Source organism: Anarhichas minor, unplaced genomic scaffold (genome assembly GCF_050575085.1).
Source record: "Anarhichas minor isolate MPS153535 unplaced genomic scaffold, ASM5057508v1 ptg000002l, whole genome shotgun sequence".
NCBI classification, from domain to species: domain Eukaryota; kingdom Metazoa; phylum Chordata; class Actinopteri; order Perciformes; family Anarhichadidae; genus Anarhichas; species Anarhichas minor.
Genome location: NW_027466448.1, coordinates 186,294 through 200,350, shown reverse-complemented (window position 1 = coordinate 200,350; position 14,057 = coordinate 186,294). Strand labels below are relative to the sequence as shown.

At 42.7% G+C, this 14,057-nt stretch overlaps 1 protein-coding gene across 1 annotated transcript in view; it reads right to left on the bottom strand.

Moving 5' to 3' along the window:
- Nucleotides 1-14,057, bottom strand: part of sez6l (seizure related 6 homolog (mouse)-like) — a 47,761-nt gene that overhangs the window by 15,837 nt on the left and 17,867 nt on the right. The window contains exons 2-6 of the mRNA XM_076106192.1: nt 4,648-5,091; nt 3,364-3,503; nt 2,666-2,861; nt 684-869; nt 53-224 (exon numbers count right to left, since the gene is read on the bottom strand). Of these exons, the coding sequence (XP_075962307.1) occupies nt 53-224; nt 684-869; nt 2,666-2,861; nt 3,364-3,503; nt 4,648-5,091 (1,138 nt within the window). The remainder of the gene's footprint in view (nt 1-52; nt 225-683; nt 870-2,665; nt 2,862-3,363; nt 3,504-4,647; nt 5,092-14,057) is intronic.

Sequence of the window (14,057 nt, the reverse complement as noted above, 5' to 3'; positions counted from 1 at the left end):
CATTTGTTACATGTAAAACATGTAAAACCCTGAAAACATGATGCTCTGCTACCTGTCAGTGGGTCCCAGGGTCAGTCTCTCCAGGTGGAGGTGCAGCCTCTGGTCCTTGGGGGCCTCCAGGGACCAGGAACAGGAGCGGTCCTGGGTGGCGTTGGGCCCGTGGTGGGGCGAAGGGGAGAGCACCCGCCCCACTGTGGCATTCTTCACTGTGCCTCCACAAAGAGCTGCAGAGAAGGAGCTCACTTTAATGTATTTAAAGGCACAATGTGATCCGTCGTAAAGACTCACGTTTATGTGCAGCATATCCTTTAAGGTTATTTTCAGGTTCTGGTGAGCAGTAGCTTTACTGTGCATCAAATATTTAGAATTGTGAGGGAGTGTCTTAAAACTTGCATTCTCTCTAGTGTCCACCAGGGGGCGACTCCTCTGGTTGTATAGAAGTCTATGAGAAAATGACTCTACTTCTCTCTTGATTTATTACCTCAGTAAACATTGTAAACATGAGTTTATGGTCTCAATCTCTAGTTTCAAGTCTTCTTCAATACAGCATGATGTTCATTTAGTACATTATGGTCCATTTAGAGTCAAACAGACCATAAAGCAGGGGATGCTTTAGGGCCAAAAACAACATGGCCGTAATCCAAGATGGCGACGGCAGACTCCTTTACAGCAGCAGCGCTCACCTCTGCAGCTCGGCACCTTGCCGCTCCACACCGGCATGGAGGCGTTGAGGCAGGTGAGCAGCGGCTCCCCTTGCAGGTGGTAACCCATGTGGCAGTGGAAGCGGGCCGTGCCTCCAGGGAGCAGGTCCAGGACGGACACCTCACCGAAGTGAGGCCTCTTCGGCAGTGAGCAGCTCAGCCTGAAGACTGCACACAGAGAGAGAAACCAGTTCACCGGGGTTTCATGTGTATATCAGGGAATAAGCACTGAACCTCACAGCACAATGCTTGTTTTGCTGTTGCTGCTGTTGTAACCACTGGTAATCAGAGTACTACTGCTTCTACATCTGCAGTAAATACTACAGCTACAGTTTGCAAAACACACATGATGAATTGAAAATGTACCACCCGATAGAAAGATAGACCGGACAGACCTTAACTATGATTTGGCAACTGGAGAACTTTCTCGTCCACTTGGCTGCCAGCCTTTAACAACAAGACTAGCTAGCTCCCAGAAACCTTGACTAGCATGACACTAGCATAAAGCTAATGTTATGGTAGCAACAGTCAGTAACATTACGTATGGTTGACAAACAGTAACTATAATTTGATAGATTGTTTAACCACAGGAATAGCTAGCTATCCAGTCATGTAATAGTCCCCAAATAAATATCCATATTTTCCTGATTAGCATACAGCTAGCCTAAAGCTAACGTTATTTATGCTAGCAAGATTCAAAGTATATGTAACATCGGGTACGGGTGACAAACAGCGAATATGATTTGATAATATGTTTAACAACCGGACTAGCTAACGCTAGCTATCCAGCCATATCATTGTCCCCAAAATCCATATTTTGACGAAATCTTGATTAGCACAACGCTAGCATAAAGCTAGCGGAGGGGGGTTGCTAGCAGACGAAGCACTGACGGTCTACACTCGTTGTAAATAAGATATTAAAATGTATTTATGTGTTTCATTAAATGCAGCCAGTTTAACTGGATTAATAGGTGTGCATTATCAGGAATTAATAGATACCCTGCAGCCAATCAGAATCGAGTATTCACCAAGGCAATGGAATAAATGTAATTCTTTGTGTGTGACTTTAATTTTTATTTCTGACATCACCGTTTAGACAATTATTACATTTACTTCATCACATTTTACAGCACGGATCCTCTACAGAGCACTTTAGTTTTCTTTCAATGACCATTGCAGCTTGACAGAGTTGCTGGCAAAACAAGAAGAAGCTGAAACTAATTCTTAATTATATAAATATATTATTATGAATAATTATTATTTAGATTCTTATTTAATTAAAGTCAGCTTTAAAGCATTTTGTAAATGAGCACTTCATAGGTCATTGTTTTCGTTTCTATTTGGAGGGTCACTTGAGAAATCAAACACCCCACGGGTGATTTTTAATTGAGTAAATTGTATTTAAATAAGCTTTGAGAGCTGCGAGTGATACTCCTGCAGGAGTATTATCATTATCATGGTCTGTTTATGCCGTTTTTATTCCCTTAACGCTGGTTTTGTATGCCTCATCTTGAGCATATCTCTCTCTCCCTGAAGGTAATTTTAAATCTCTGCTCTGTTCTCCTACCTGGGTGATGTAAGAGGATTAGATGGCTGTGATTAATGGCACAGGTGGGTCCTAACACTGATGCTTCCTCCTTTTCCAGTCCTTGTCATATCCATTATGGGCTGACACACACACACACACACACACTCTCTACAAACTCCCATATCCTCAGCCTCCTAATGAGATGAGAGCCAATTAATCAGATCTCTCATCAGCTAATTCACACGACAGATTCAATCACCGTGCTAAGTGATTCGATGAGAAGACTTTTGATTATGCAATTAGCATGTATACAGAGTACAAACAGGCCCCCAGGCCCTAATGAAGCACCCACATGTTATTACATTTGTACGGTGCATTTAATAAAAATACATGAATATTCATATTTGAGTCCTGATATATTCGTGTGCACGCTCACTCTGGTAGTGCAGCTGGAAGATGCCCATGCTGGCCTCCGGCGCGGAGCGGTAGTAGACGGACAGAGTGTTGGTGGGACTGCGGATCACCTGACCCTCCACCAGCAGCGTGTGGTTGGCCAGGACCAGCAGGGCGCCTCGTTCATCTGCGCTCCTGATGGACAGCTGCTCGCCCTCCGACAGGTTCACGCTCTTCACCTGGAAACACAGGAAGTAATAAAGGAGAGGAAAATTATAATTATTTGTGTTTTTAATCTTCAGATATGGTACTCAGGTTGCACTTAAAGGGATGTTTGTTATTACCTCTCTTTAATCTAAGAGACACACAGAATATAATATATATATATATATATATATATATATATATATATATATACACACATTACATGAAAACATTCGAAATATTTTTTAAAATATTTTATTAATATTTTGGATCTAAAGTATATTTTTTATTGTAAAGGTTTCAATATTCATGCCTTTTGCAAAACTTTATTGTTTATTGCACCAAACACCAAACTAGAGTAACATCTGTGCAGCAGGAGGAGTACCAGCAGCTGCCACTAGGAGGCGGAGTTCAACCTGAGATCAGACATAAACACGCCTGATGTCCAGCAGGATAGCAAAGTGAATCTCAGTGGCCGTGTGATGGTTTCACAGGTGATGTGTGTTTGACTGTGCTGCCCTCCCCCGGTGTGTTTACCTGCAGCTCCACCCCGTAGCCGTTGTACACCGTCACGGTGTAGGTGCAGTGTACGACGGCACCGTCGGGCAGCGGGGGGTCATCGGACGAGTCTATGTACCCCTCTGGGTCCGAGAAATTCACCATGCAGCTCGACAAAGCTGCAGAGAGAGAGAGAGAGAGAGAGAGAGAGAGAGCGAGAGCACAGGACTTTATTTATTTATTTTTATATTTTTTGTTCTGTGTTCTCACCCTGCCTTGTAATCCCTTTAATGTGAGCTGGAAATCCCTGCTGTGTATAATTAATGATGGAAATTACAGGGATCAAAGCGGCTACACAGCAGGCTGCAAACAGTGACTAATAAATAATCACATCCTCCCATCGGTGGCGGAACATTGTTCCTTTATTTCTGATTAAAAGTAGTAAGTACAGTATCAAAAGGTAACTGCACTTCTAGCGGATCATTGAATGCATCATTCATAATCCGATAATTCTTATGAAACGTTGAACTGATGCAGGCGGTTCTCAAACAGCGTTTGTAGATATAACCACAGAAATGAATGAGCTGTAATTCAAACAAAAAAACAGTCTTTTATTCAGGAGGCTGCTGTTTGTTCTCTGTGTAAAACGACACGTCAACGTTGACTCATTTATCACGTAATTGCATACTTTAGTGACGTCAGTTCTATAGTTATTTCAACCAAAGAACAATCGTTTCCTCAAGCTTAATAAGTAGTTTTGTTGCCTAAACCTAACTAAGTATTTCACCATCTTTATTAAACATAACTAAGTATTTCACCATCTTTATTAAACATAACTAAGTATTTCACCATCTTTATTAAACATAACTAAGTATTTCACCATCTTTATTAAACATAACTAAGTATTTCACCATCTTTATTAAACATAACTAAGTATTTCACCATCTTTATTAAACATAACTAAGTATTTCACCATCTTTATTAAACATAACTTAACTAAGTTCCTGTGAAGACGGAAGTTAATTTTGAAAAATGAGGAATAACTTCTTGGTAAGATATCATGACGATATGTTTTAGGATGACAACCCTGGATAAAAAAGTCAGAGGGTCACCAGAGTTCTTACAGTTCATCCTCTGGGGAACATGAATGTTTCATCACAACAGCTTTTGAGATATTTCCGTCTGGACCAAAGTGACTGACCGGCCGATGTAGCATCTATAAGAGCTGTTCCACTAGAATATTAACTTATGAAATGTACCGGAGAATGTAGTATGAAGTACTTCAAAACTGTACTAAATGTACTATTTTGCAGCGCTGTGTACCTGAGGACGGTGTCTCCGTGTCCGTGTCCAGCATCGTGCCCACAGTGGTGACCTCCACCTGCTCAGGTGTGTGTGTGTGTGTGAGAGCCAGCTGGGAGTGTGTGTGCGTTGGAGGAGGCTCGGTTGGACCGACGCCTCGGCCCGACGCCGGGGGTTTCATCCTCCTCAGTAACCCCCCGCTTTGATGCTCCAGAGAACGACCTCCGGGGAGGGAGCCGACGCTGAGCCCTCTGCCCAGAAGAGGGAGCAGGTTCTGGGGCAAAGCGGAGGGGAGGATGTCCCCCCCCTTCTGGGAGACAAGTCGTCCCTTTTGAGTTTTCAGCACCGACTGAAGCAAACCTCCGGTCAACGAGCTGGAGCTTTTGGCTTTGGGGCTCTCCTGTGTGAGGCCTGCTGGTGTCACCGCTGGTGGCCGGGTGGAGGAGGCCGTGGGGACTTCTTTATCTTGGAAGAGTGTGGGGGGGGGGGGGGGGGGGAACACACGGGAGGAAATCATTTCGACAGTCCAGACAAAAATAAAAAATAAAAATAAAAATATATATATATATATTTAAATGCCCCTGGAGCAAGACTCTGGGTGGTTCTGTCACTGTCCTGCTGGGCTTATCAGGAACCGGGTTATGTAGCCAGCACAGCCACACACACACACACACACACACGCACACACACACGCACACACACACGCACACACACACACACACACACACACACTGGTGGTGATGGTGTAGTGGAGAGGCAGGGCAGTTAAGCATGACAGGAGCTGAGCAAAGAGGACGGGGGGGGGGGCTAAAAAAAAGAAAGAAGGAAGGAATGCACAGACAGGCAAACCGCTCTGCCGTGCATGCTAAAATGCCATCTCCAGCAGCTTAGTTCAAAAACAGCACAGAGCAGCATTTACACACACACACACACACACACACACACACACACACACACACACACACACACACACACACACACACACACACACACACACACACACACACACACTTTGCGGTCACAACAATCCAACATACACTGAACATCATGGTGCAGTTTCTCTTCAATCTACATTTGAGTGTCATTTACGCAGCAAAAACATGAGCACCTGTCATCTCTAGCAAGCCGGTAAAATATCCTCTCTGTGTTGTCAACAACACCAGCGATTTTCTTTTCTTCTTCTGCGGTTTTTACACCTGCAGACAGGAAATAAATAGCCATTTCTTTTTTTCTGGATGTACCTGAATTACGCTCAATGTGTCAAAACCGCCGACATCAAGAAACTCATTTCAGCTTTCACAGCTCGCAATTATTTAGGCAGCCACTCAGCAGCAGATGTCGACACACGCGCACGCACGCACGCACGCACGCACGCACGCACACACACACACACACACACACACACACACACACACACACACACACACACACACACACACACACACACACACACACACACACACACACACACACACACACACACACGATGTTGCTCTCCTTGGTCCTGATCAGCTGAAGTCTGTTTTACACTACAGGTAACAGAACACCAATCATAGAACGTATAACTCTACTGGTATTTATTACACATAATACTCATCATTTCACTTTGATTTGGCCAACAGCTGAAGAGATGTTTGAGTGTAAAACCTGCTGCACTGTGTTTCATTCTAAACAGCAACGGAACGAAGCGTTGGATTTGCTCCTTCTTCAGCCGCGGCTAACAGGGTGATGGAGCAGAACTACGAGACAAACAAAAGATGATACGTGAGAATATCCCACGTATGATCCTGTGTTTCTAAACCTTTGAGAGCAGCATCACAGATGAGGGGAACACAGCAAACCTTTCACACTAAATGAGATGGATAAGTTCGTTTCCCGAGCAACACGTCTGTGGTTTTGTTATCTTTATTGAGTTGGCAGAATTTCTTTTTTTAGGAGCCGTTGGTGGCTGACGATCCTTTGGCCTTAATTGGTCTCCAGTGTGTGTGTGTGTGTGTGTGTGTGTGTGTGTGTGTGTGCGCATTTGCATTCCCTGCGCCTTGCTGTTGTTGTTGCACTCATCCCAATTACCTTATAAATATCAGGAGGGTCAGCATGTGACTTTGAACCGTTCAAACAATAAAAGTCTTCTGAGAGCAGACACATGCATACAGAGAGATTTGGAGGAGAAGAGGCAGAAACACAAATGTCTCACAACACAAGTTAGTGTTTCTGATGGAGCTTCAAAAAACCTGCTGAACATATTGTGGAGTTCACTTCCTGTCATGAATCAGAGAAAAATGTGCAACAGCTTTAAAATCGGTGCTGCTACCTGCGCAAAAAAACAACGGTTCATGAATAATTAAAAGCCCAGATGTTGAGAAGTCAATTAGAGCGCCGACTGTGTTCATAAGCAGTTTACAAGATGAATGTGCTGCGTTTAGTTTCCTTGGAGGAAACAATAGAAACGCTGATGAGCACTGACAGACTTTGGTTTGTTGGAAGGAAACTTGCCGTGACATTCGCTGTTGTGACAGTTTGATGAGGCATTAAGACGAGAGTCTTGTCACATGGTGAGTTTATAAGACTGAAAAATGATAATAAAGAAGAAATAAATAACCTTCGACTTTAGACCTATGATTTTATGTAGATGTACCTCTTCTTTACTTCAATAATAACCATTTAAAATGGACACAAAAACAGTATAATTCAGACACTAGATGTTTTATTTACATGTGAAATACAAACCTCTCTAATTGGTTTGTGGATGTTTTGAAGCCTCCAGTTCAGCATTTTGGTCGTCGCCATCTTGTTTTTTGCAACCAGTGAACAGGAAGTGACCATATGTGGACTGAGGAGGAGTGACGTAGAGACGCCGTATACGTCTCTGGTAGAGACCTGTCAATCACCGTGTAGCCCCGCCCTAAAGCATCCCCTGCTTTATGGTCTGTGTGACTCTAAATGGACCATAATGTACTAAATGAACATCATGCTGTATTGAAGAAGACTTGAAACTAGAGATTGAGACCATAAACTCATGTTTACAATGTTTACTGAGGTAATAAATCAAGAGAGAAGTAGAGTCATTTTCTCATAGACTTCTATACAACCAGAGGAGTCGCCCCCTGGTGGACACTAGACAGAATGCAGCTTTAACACATGAAGCTTTAACTTCACTCATAAGAACCGGAGGTTGTCTCCTGGTCCCCACAGTGTCACATGACAGGGAGAATCTTGTTGAACAAGATGTAGAATGTGAAATACAAATAAAGATTATTAAAGAGATCAGGACACATCAAGCTTTGTGGCAGCAGATCAACGATCAGGTTCTTTGTACTTTGAGATATTAAATCCTACTTTAAACCGTTGGATTTCATTTAAAGTGCTACCAGCACCTGTGTGTTTTTAGATTTGTATTTCCCTGAAAGAAACCAGAGCAGCTGATTTCAGAGATCAGCAGATTCAACCAGAGGGAAATGAAATAATCTGTGAAATTAGCCACCGCTTCTTTTCCCCCCAAACCAAGCCAAAGGCTGCCACTGCAGCGCTGACACGGCTCGCAGAAAAGCAACACAAGGCGAGCAGTAACGAGGAATGAAAGCGCTGCAGGATAATAACGCTCCGTCGGTGTGAACGCCGAGCAGAAAAGGTCGTATGACACAACTGGGACGAGAGAAGAGGCAGTGAGCAGATTAACCACTTTAAACCTCATAAGGAGGGAATGACAAAGGTCTTAAGTACTGACGCAAACATAATCCTGCTGCCGTGTGGTCGAAGATAACTCACCAACAACACCAGCTCTCACTGAGAACAGGCCTGTTTATTAAGGGAGTGGAATAAATCACAGGGTGCTTCATAACTCATGTTTTATTCTGCAGAATTCACGACTAAAAGTCTCTCATTGTGAGAATACATTATCTTTCAAATTCTGAAAAAACACAGAGTCGAATTGGTGTTTGTTTGTTTTTAATTTATTCATGTCAAGTGTTCTCTATATGAACCAGTCTCACTTTAGTCCTGATCCTCTATGTGAACCAGTCTCAGTGTAGTCCTGATCCTCTATATGAACCAGTCTCAGTGTAGTCCTGATCCTCTATATGAACCAGTCTCAGTGTAGTCCTGATCCTCTATATGAACCAGTCTCAGTGTAGTCCTGATCCTCTATATGAACCAGTCTCAGTGTAGTCCTGATCCTCTATATGAACCAGTCTCAGTGTAGTCCTGATCCTCTATATGAACCAGTCTCAGTTTAGTCCTGATCCTCTATATGAACCAGTCTCACTTTAGTCCTGATCCTCTATGTGAACCAGTCTCAGTGTAGTCCTGATCCTCTATATGAACCAGTCTCAGTGTAGTCCTGATCCTCTATATGAACCAGTCTCAGTGTAGTCCTGATCCTCTATATGAACCAGTCTCAGTGTAGTCCTGATCCTCTATATGAACCAGTCTCAGTGTAGTCCTGATCCTCTATATGAACAAGTCTCAGTGTAGTCCTGATCCTCTATATGAACCAGTCTCAGTGTAGTCCTGATCCTCTATATGAACCAGTCTCAGTGTAGTCCTGATCCTCTATCAGACCTCCATCAGAGAGAAGATGGTCTGTTTCTATAGAGTTATTCTTGATGCTCGTCATCGGAGCCACCGGGTCGGATTCTGGTGAAACCAGATGAAAGGCAACAGAAGCACCAACGCGGTGGTCTTCACACTGCTCTTCTGTCTGAAAGTCCTGTTTGATGGACTCATCCACGCCACAAGAGTTTAAATCTAGTTCCTGGTCCTGCTCATCGAGGATGTTATTGTAGGAACTTGATGAACTTAATTGTTGAATAAGAACGACTGTTGTTGCTTTGGCTGATTGTACTTATGGTCCAGATGTGAAAGGTCACCGTGCCTTCATCTGAACACACCTTTCTGTGTGGAGGAGCCTTGATGTTTCAAAGGGCTGTGAAGTACGTTGTGCGGTGGCTCCCCGGGGTGCGCTGATATCTGGGTGACCTACCGATCACAAAGAAGGGATTAAAGGGACCACTGGCTCGTGCTGGACAAGGGTATCGTAGAAAATGGAGCCTTTTACTGTAGCTCACAATAATCAGGACGGTTTGAGGACGTCACTGAAGAGTTTATTGATTCTGAGCGTCTACAGAAGCCCAATCTGTGTTGACAGCTGCAACAAAAACAAGTCTGACTGCTCGAGGATTGTTAACAGAACAGGTACTACAGAGAGGAGGGCACACCTGCATATTATCATCTTATCTTTTATTACCTTCATTTGTCCTGAAGGCCATACGCTGAAACATCGACCTCTACAAATTATATATAAGATGCAACATCAGAATTTCTGACATTGTGTATTATGTATTATGCATGAGATTATTAGTAGTATGTATTATGCATGAGATTATTAGTATTATGTATTATGCATGAGATTATTAGTAGTATGTATTATGCATGAGATTATTAGTAGTATGTATTATGCATGAGATTATTAGTAGTATGTATTATGCATGAGATTATTAGTAGTATGTATTATGCATGAGATTATTAGTAGTATGTATTATGCATGAGATTATTAGTAGTATGTATTATGCATGAGATTATTAGTAGTATGTATTATGCATGAGATTATTAGTAGTATGTATTATGCATGAGATTATTAGTAGTATGTATTATGCTGTACCGAAAAGTAAAATGAAGTTTAGGCTCTTTCTTGGATTTGGGGAAGTTTACAAGAGAAAACTGCCAAAATCATTGATTAGTTTTATTCAACAAGATGGCTGCATTCTCAAAACGTTGAGCAAAGTGAGAGAGGCAGTGTTGCTCTGTGCAATTCTGCTTTGACAGGAAAGCAAGATGGCAAAAACAAAAAAGAATATGTCGCTGTGGATGGCTGAGATGATGTGGACAGTCTGGTCTGTAACAAAGTTCAGTTCAGTTTCTATCTGCAGTGTTATCCAAAACATCTCAAATACTACTGCAATAACTAAAACTAGTTAAAACTAGCCCAGTACAGTTTATAACGAATGTTTTCCCAACAATCAAGAGGGGAAATCAGACATTAGCACTCAAACTGCAACACAGCCAACAGGAATTTAAAAAATGCAAGAAACAGCGAAGGTGCCAGGGGACATTTTTTACACTGTACATTTCTGAAAACACGTTTCGTTACATTGCTTTGTGACGTTGTTACATTTCAGCATTACATTATGTTGTTACGTCGTTACATTTTTACATTGTTGCATCACGTTGTTGCGTCACATTGTTACATTACATTGTTATATTAAGTTGTTTTGTTACGTGTTTTTTTTACGTTGTTACGTTGAGGTGTTGTACTACATTGTTATGTTACAATGTTACGTTGCGTTAAGTTACTTTAAGTTACGTTGTTACGCGGCGTCGTCGCGCGGCGTTGTTATGTTATTATTTTAACACAAACACAAACCTTCCACTTGTGGTCTATAGTGCCAGTCTGGGACTTACAGTCATCATGTTGCTGGTTTGAATTCCCTGACAATGCAGGAAATGATCTGTGGCAGAAATGAATTTGGAAGTGCGTTGTGTATCATCACTGGTGATGGTGGGTTTCTATCAGATGGTTGATTGAAGCCGTGGATATTAGATGTCAGGGACTTCATTAAACTCTCTCCCTGTATTTCGCCTCCGTCTGTAGTCGCAATGCTGGTTCTCATTCACCGTTAATGTACGCAAACACAAACATGTCTCGCTGAGGAGTCCAGGCAACCTTCAGCGCAGCGCTCACCACACCAACCTATTAGCACCATTGAGAGTGTGTGCGTGTGTGTGTAGTTCGTGCTACGAGTTAACTGCAGGAGGAAAAACAACACCGTCTGTTTATTTGGTCGTGCTCGAGTGCTGCAAGAGGAGAAAGAGAGTGAAATGGAGGCAGAATTCAACCGTCCTTAGTGACTGCAGACTTTCACTGCTGCTCCAACACAATCAAGTCTGAGGTTGTAAAGCAATGTCAGAAACAACAGAAAAACAAGGTCTCAACGGCGCTGAAAGGAGGAACCTGACAACAATGAAAATTGGCTCCTTTCGTATACTTTTCTAAATACAGAGAGAAGAGCTTTGTTTCCTTTGTCACTCTGTTTAATTTGTATTCTACGAGTTGGTGGCTGTTTAAGGTGCTTCATCAGACTGGCAGAAACTGTATCTGGAATACATTCTTAGTCTGCCATGTCCGTTCCCCTTGGAGACACACTGTGATAACCACACACACACACACGCACACACACACACACACACACACACACGCACACACACACACACACACACACGCACACACGCACGCACGCACGCACGCACACACACACACACACACACAGCACGACTCAGCTGTCTGAATGCTGCACAGCCTATCACAGACGGTTCTTCAGCTGCATTAACAAGACACGTCAGGTTAACATTTCAGGAGCATGAATAACAAGTCTGAGCACATCATAACGCACATCGTCTGAATCAAAACAAATTAAACATTATTTTTGTAGTTTTGAAGGTCATTTCTGATATCAGTTATATTGAAAGACTCAAAGACGTCATCCGTTAGTTTGTGAGATATCACTTTGAAGCCTCCCGTCGCCATCCACGCGAGGGCGGAGCTACGAACAACCGACTGCTGAATAACAAATGTTCAGGCGATCAAAATGTTCCAGTTAACCGTCATGAAGTGAAAACACATTGTGAAAGAGTTAAAGTTGAAAGACGAAAACAGGGACAACCTACAGACTGGACAACGCCGTGTTAGAGACCTGTCAATCACCGGGATTGTTCTCATAGACTTCTATACAACCAGAGGAGTCGCCCCCTGGTGGACACTAGAGAGAATGCAGCTTTAACACGTGAAGCTTTGACTTCACTCTTCAGACTGTTCAGGTTGAGGCCTGTTCTGCACTTAATATCTGAGGTTATTAGGATATTCAACCTTTGTTTCTGTATAATACATTTAATACTTGACTTGTTTCTTTACTGGGCTTCTAAAAAGAGAATAAAGTATTTAATGAATATGAGAAATGAGTGTACAGATAACTACAACCCTCCTCGGCACAGTGGAGGTTGGTTCATGGCGTTTTGTTGGTTACACTCGTCTTCTTGTTTCTTCACAGTATATTTTGTTATATAAAGAGAATAATGCAACGAACAGCATGTTGAGTACGAACGCCTGTGAGAGAGAGAATGGAATGCCCCATCATCCCCGACGTAAGTTACTGTCTCTGGTCTTTTCTGCCTCAGGGAGGGTGGACTAACATCACAACATCAGATAAACCCAAATGATCCTCGAGGAGCCACCAGCTTTACACACCAGGACGACTTGACCGTCAGCGTCCATCTCACGGGAGACTAAAGACTTTGTGATCTCAGATGCGTCGGCCTCTAAAATCCAGGCGCTGGGTAAAGCAGACCGCCACGAGTTACTGACTTCCTGTGTGACAACTGCCGAGCTCCAACACACACACACACACACACACACACACACACACATCGATGTTATCTAAGAATTAACGCTTGATCTGAGCTCAGAGTCATCGAGTGAAACGACCTGAAACTGAAAGCAGAGCAGATATCGATCCGACCAATCGCGTGTGACTTCTGAGCAGATGTAGACAGGCAATCTCCTCTCTGCTCTCTCTCTCACACACACACACACACACACACACACACACACACACACACACACACACACACACACACACACACACACACACACACACACACACACACTCTGACACACATGTTGTGTAAACAAGCCTGTTAGCATCCATATCATTTACACGTAGACTCTCATTAGCGCACGCAGCCTCATTAAAGCTGATCCTCGTCTCGTGTTGTGATGGACGCATTAATAATTCCTAAGATTTATCAAATTAAGCGTCCTGATTAATGAACTCAGGGAGAATTATTTTTGTAAGGATTAAACGACAACATCATTCAACTAATGATGCAAAAGAGCGGAGGCAGCGTTTTCAGAGAGAGTTAATTAAAGTTAATCAATTTAAGCCGGATGATTGGAAAGGCAGTGAACAGGAAACGAGTGTTAGTAAAAACGAATTTGTTTAAAGAAAATACAAACACTAAAAGCACCGAGCAGGTTAAAGGGAAGTGAGTTAAACTTTAACAGCCATTATAAAGTATGTGCTGTCAGAACATGAAGCAGTAAATCTCAGGGGTGTAAAGATTAACTACACGAGTAAAGAGCAACAGATTTGTACCGTTAAAACCGATGCAAGAGACAGAGATTCAGCAACATTAATACACAACCACAGATGTGACCCACATTCTGCATCAAATGAGATGGAAAAAAAATCAATATCTAATCGCATACAAGCCATCCGCAGCATTCCCACAGTAAGAGAAATGTCCCGAGGACAAACCTTCCCTTTGCATCAGCATTCTGCAAAACACAGTTGCATCATGAAATATGCTCATCGACATTATGT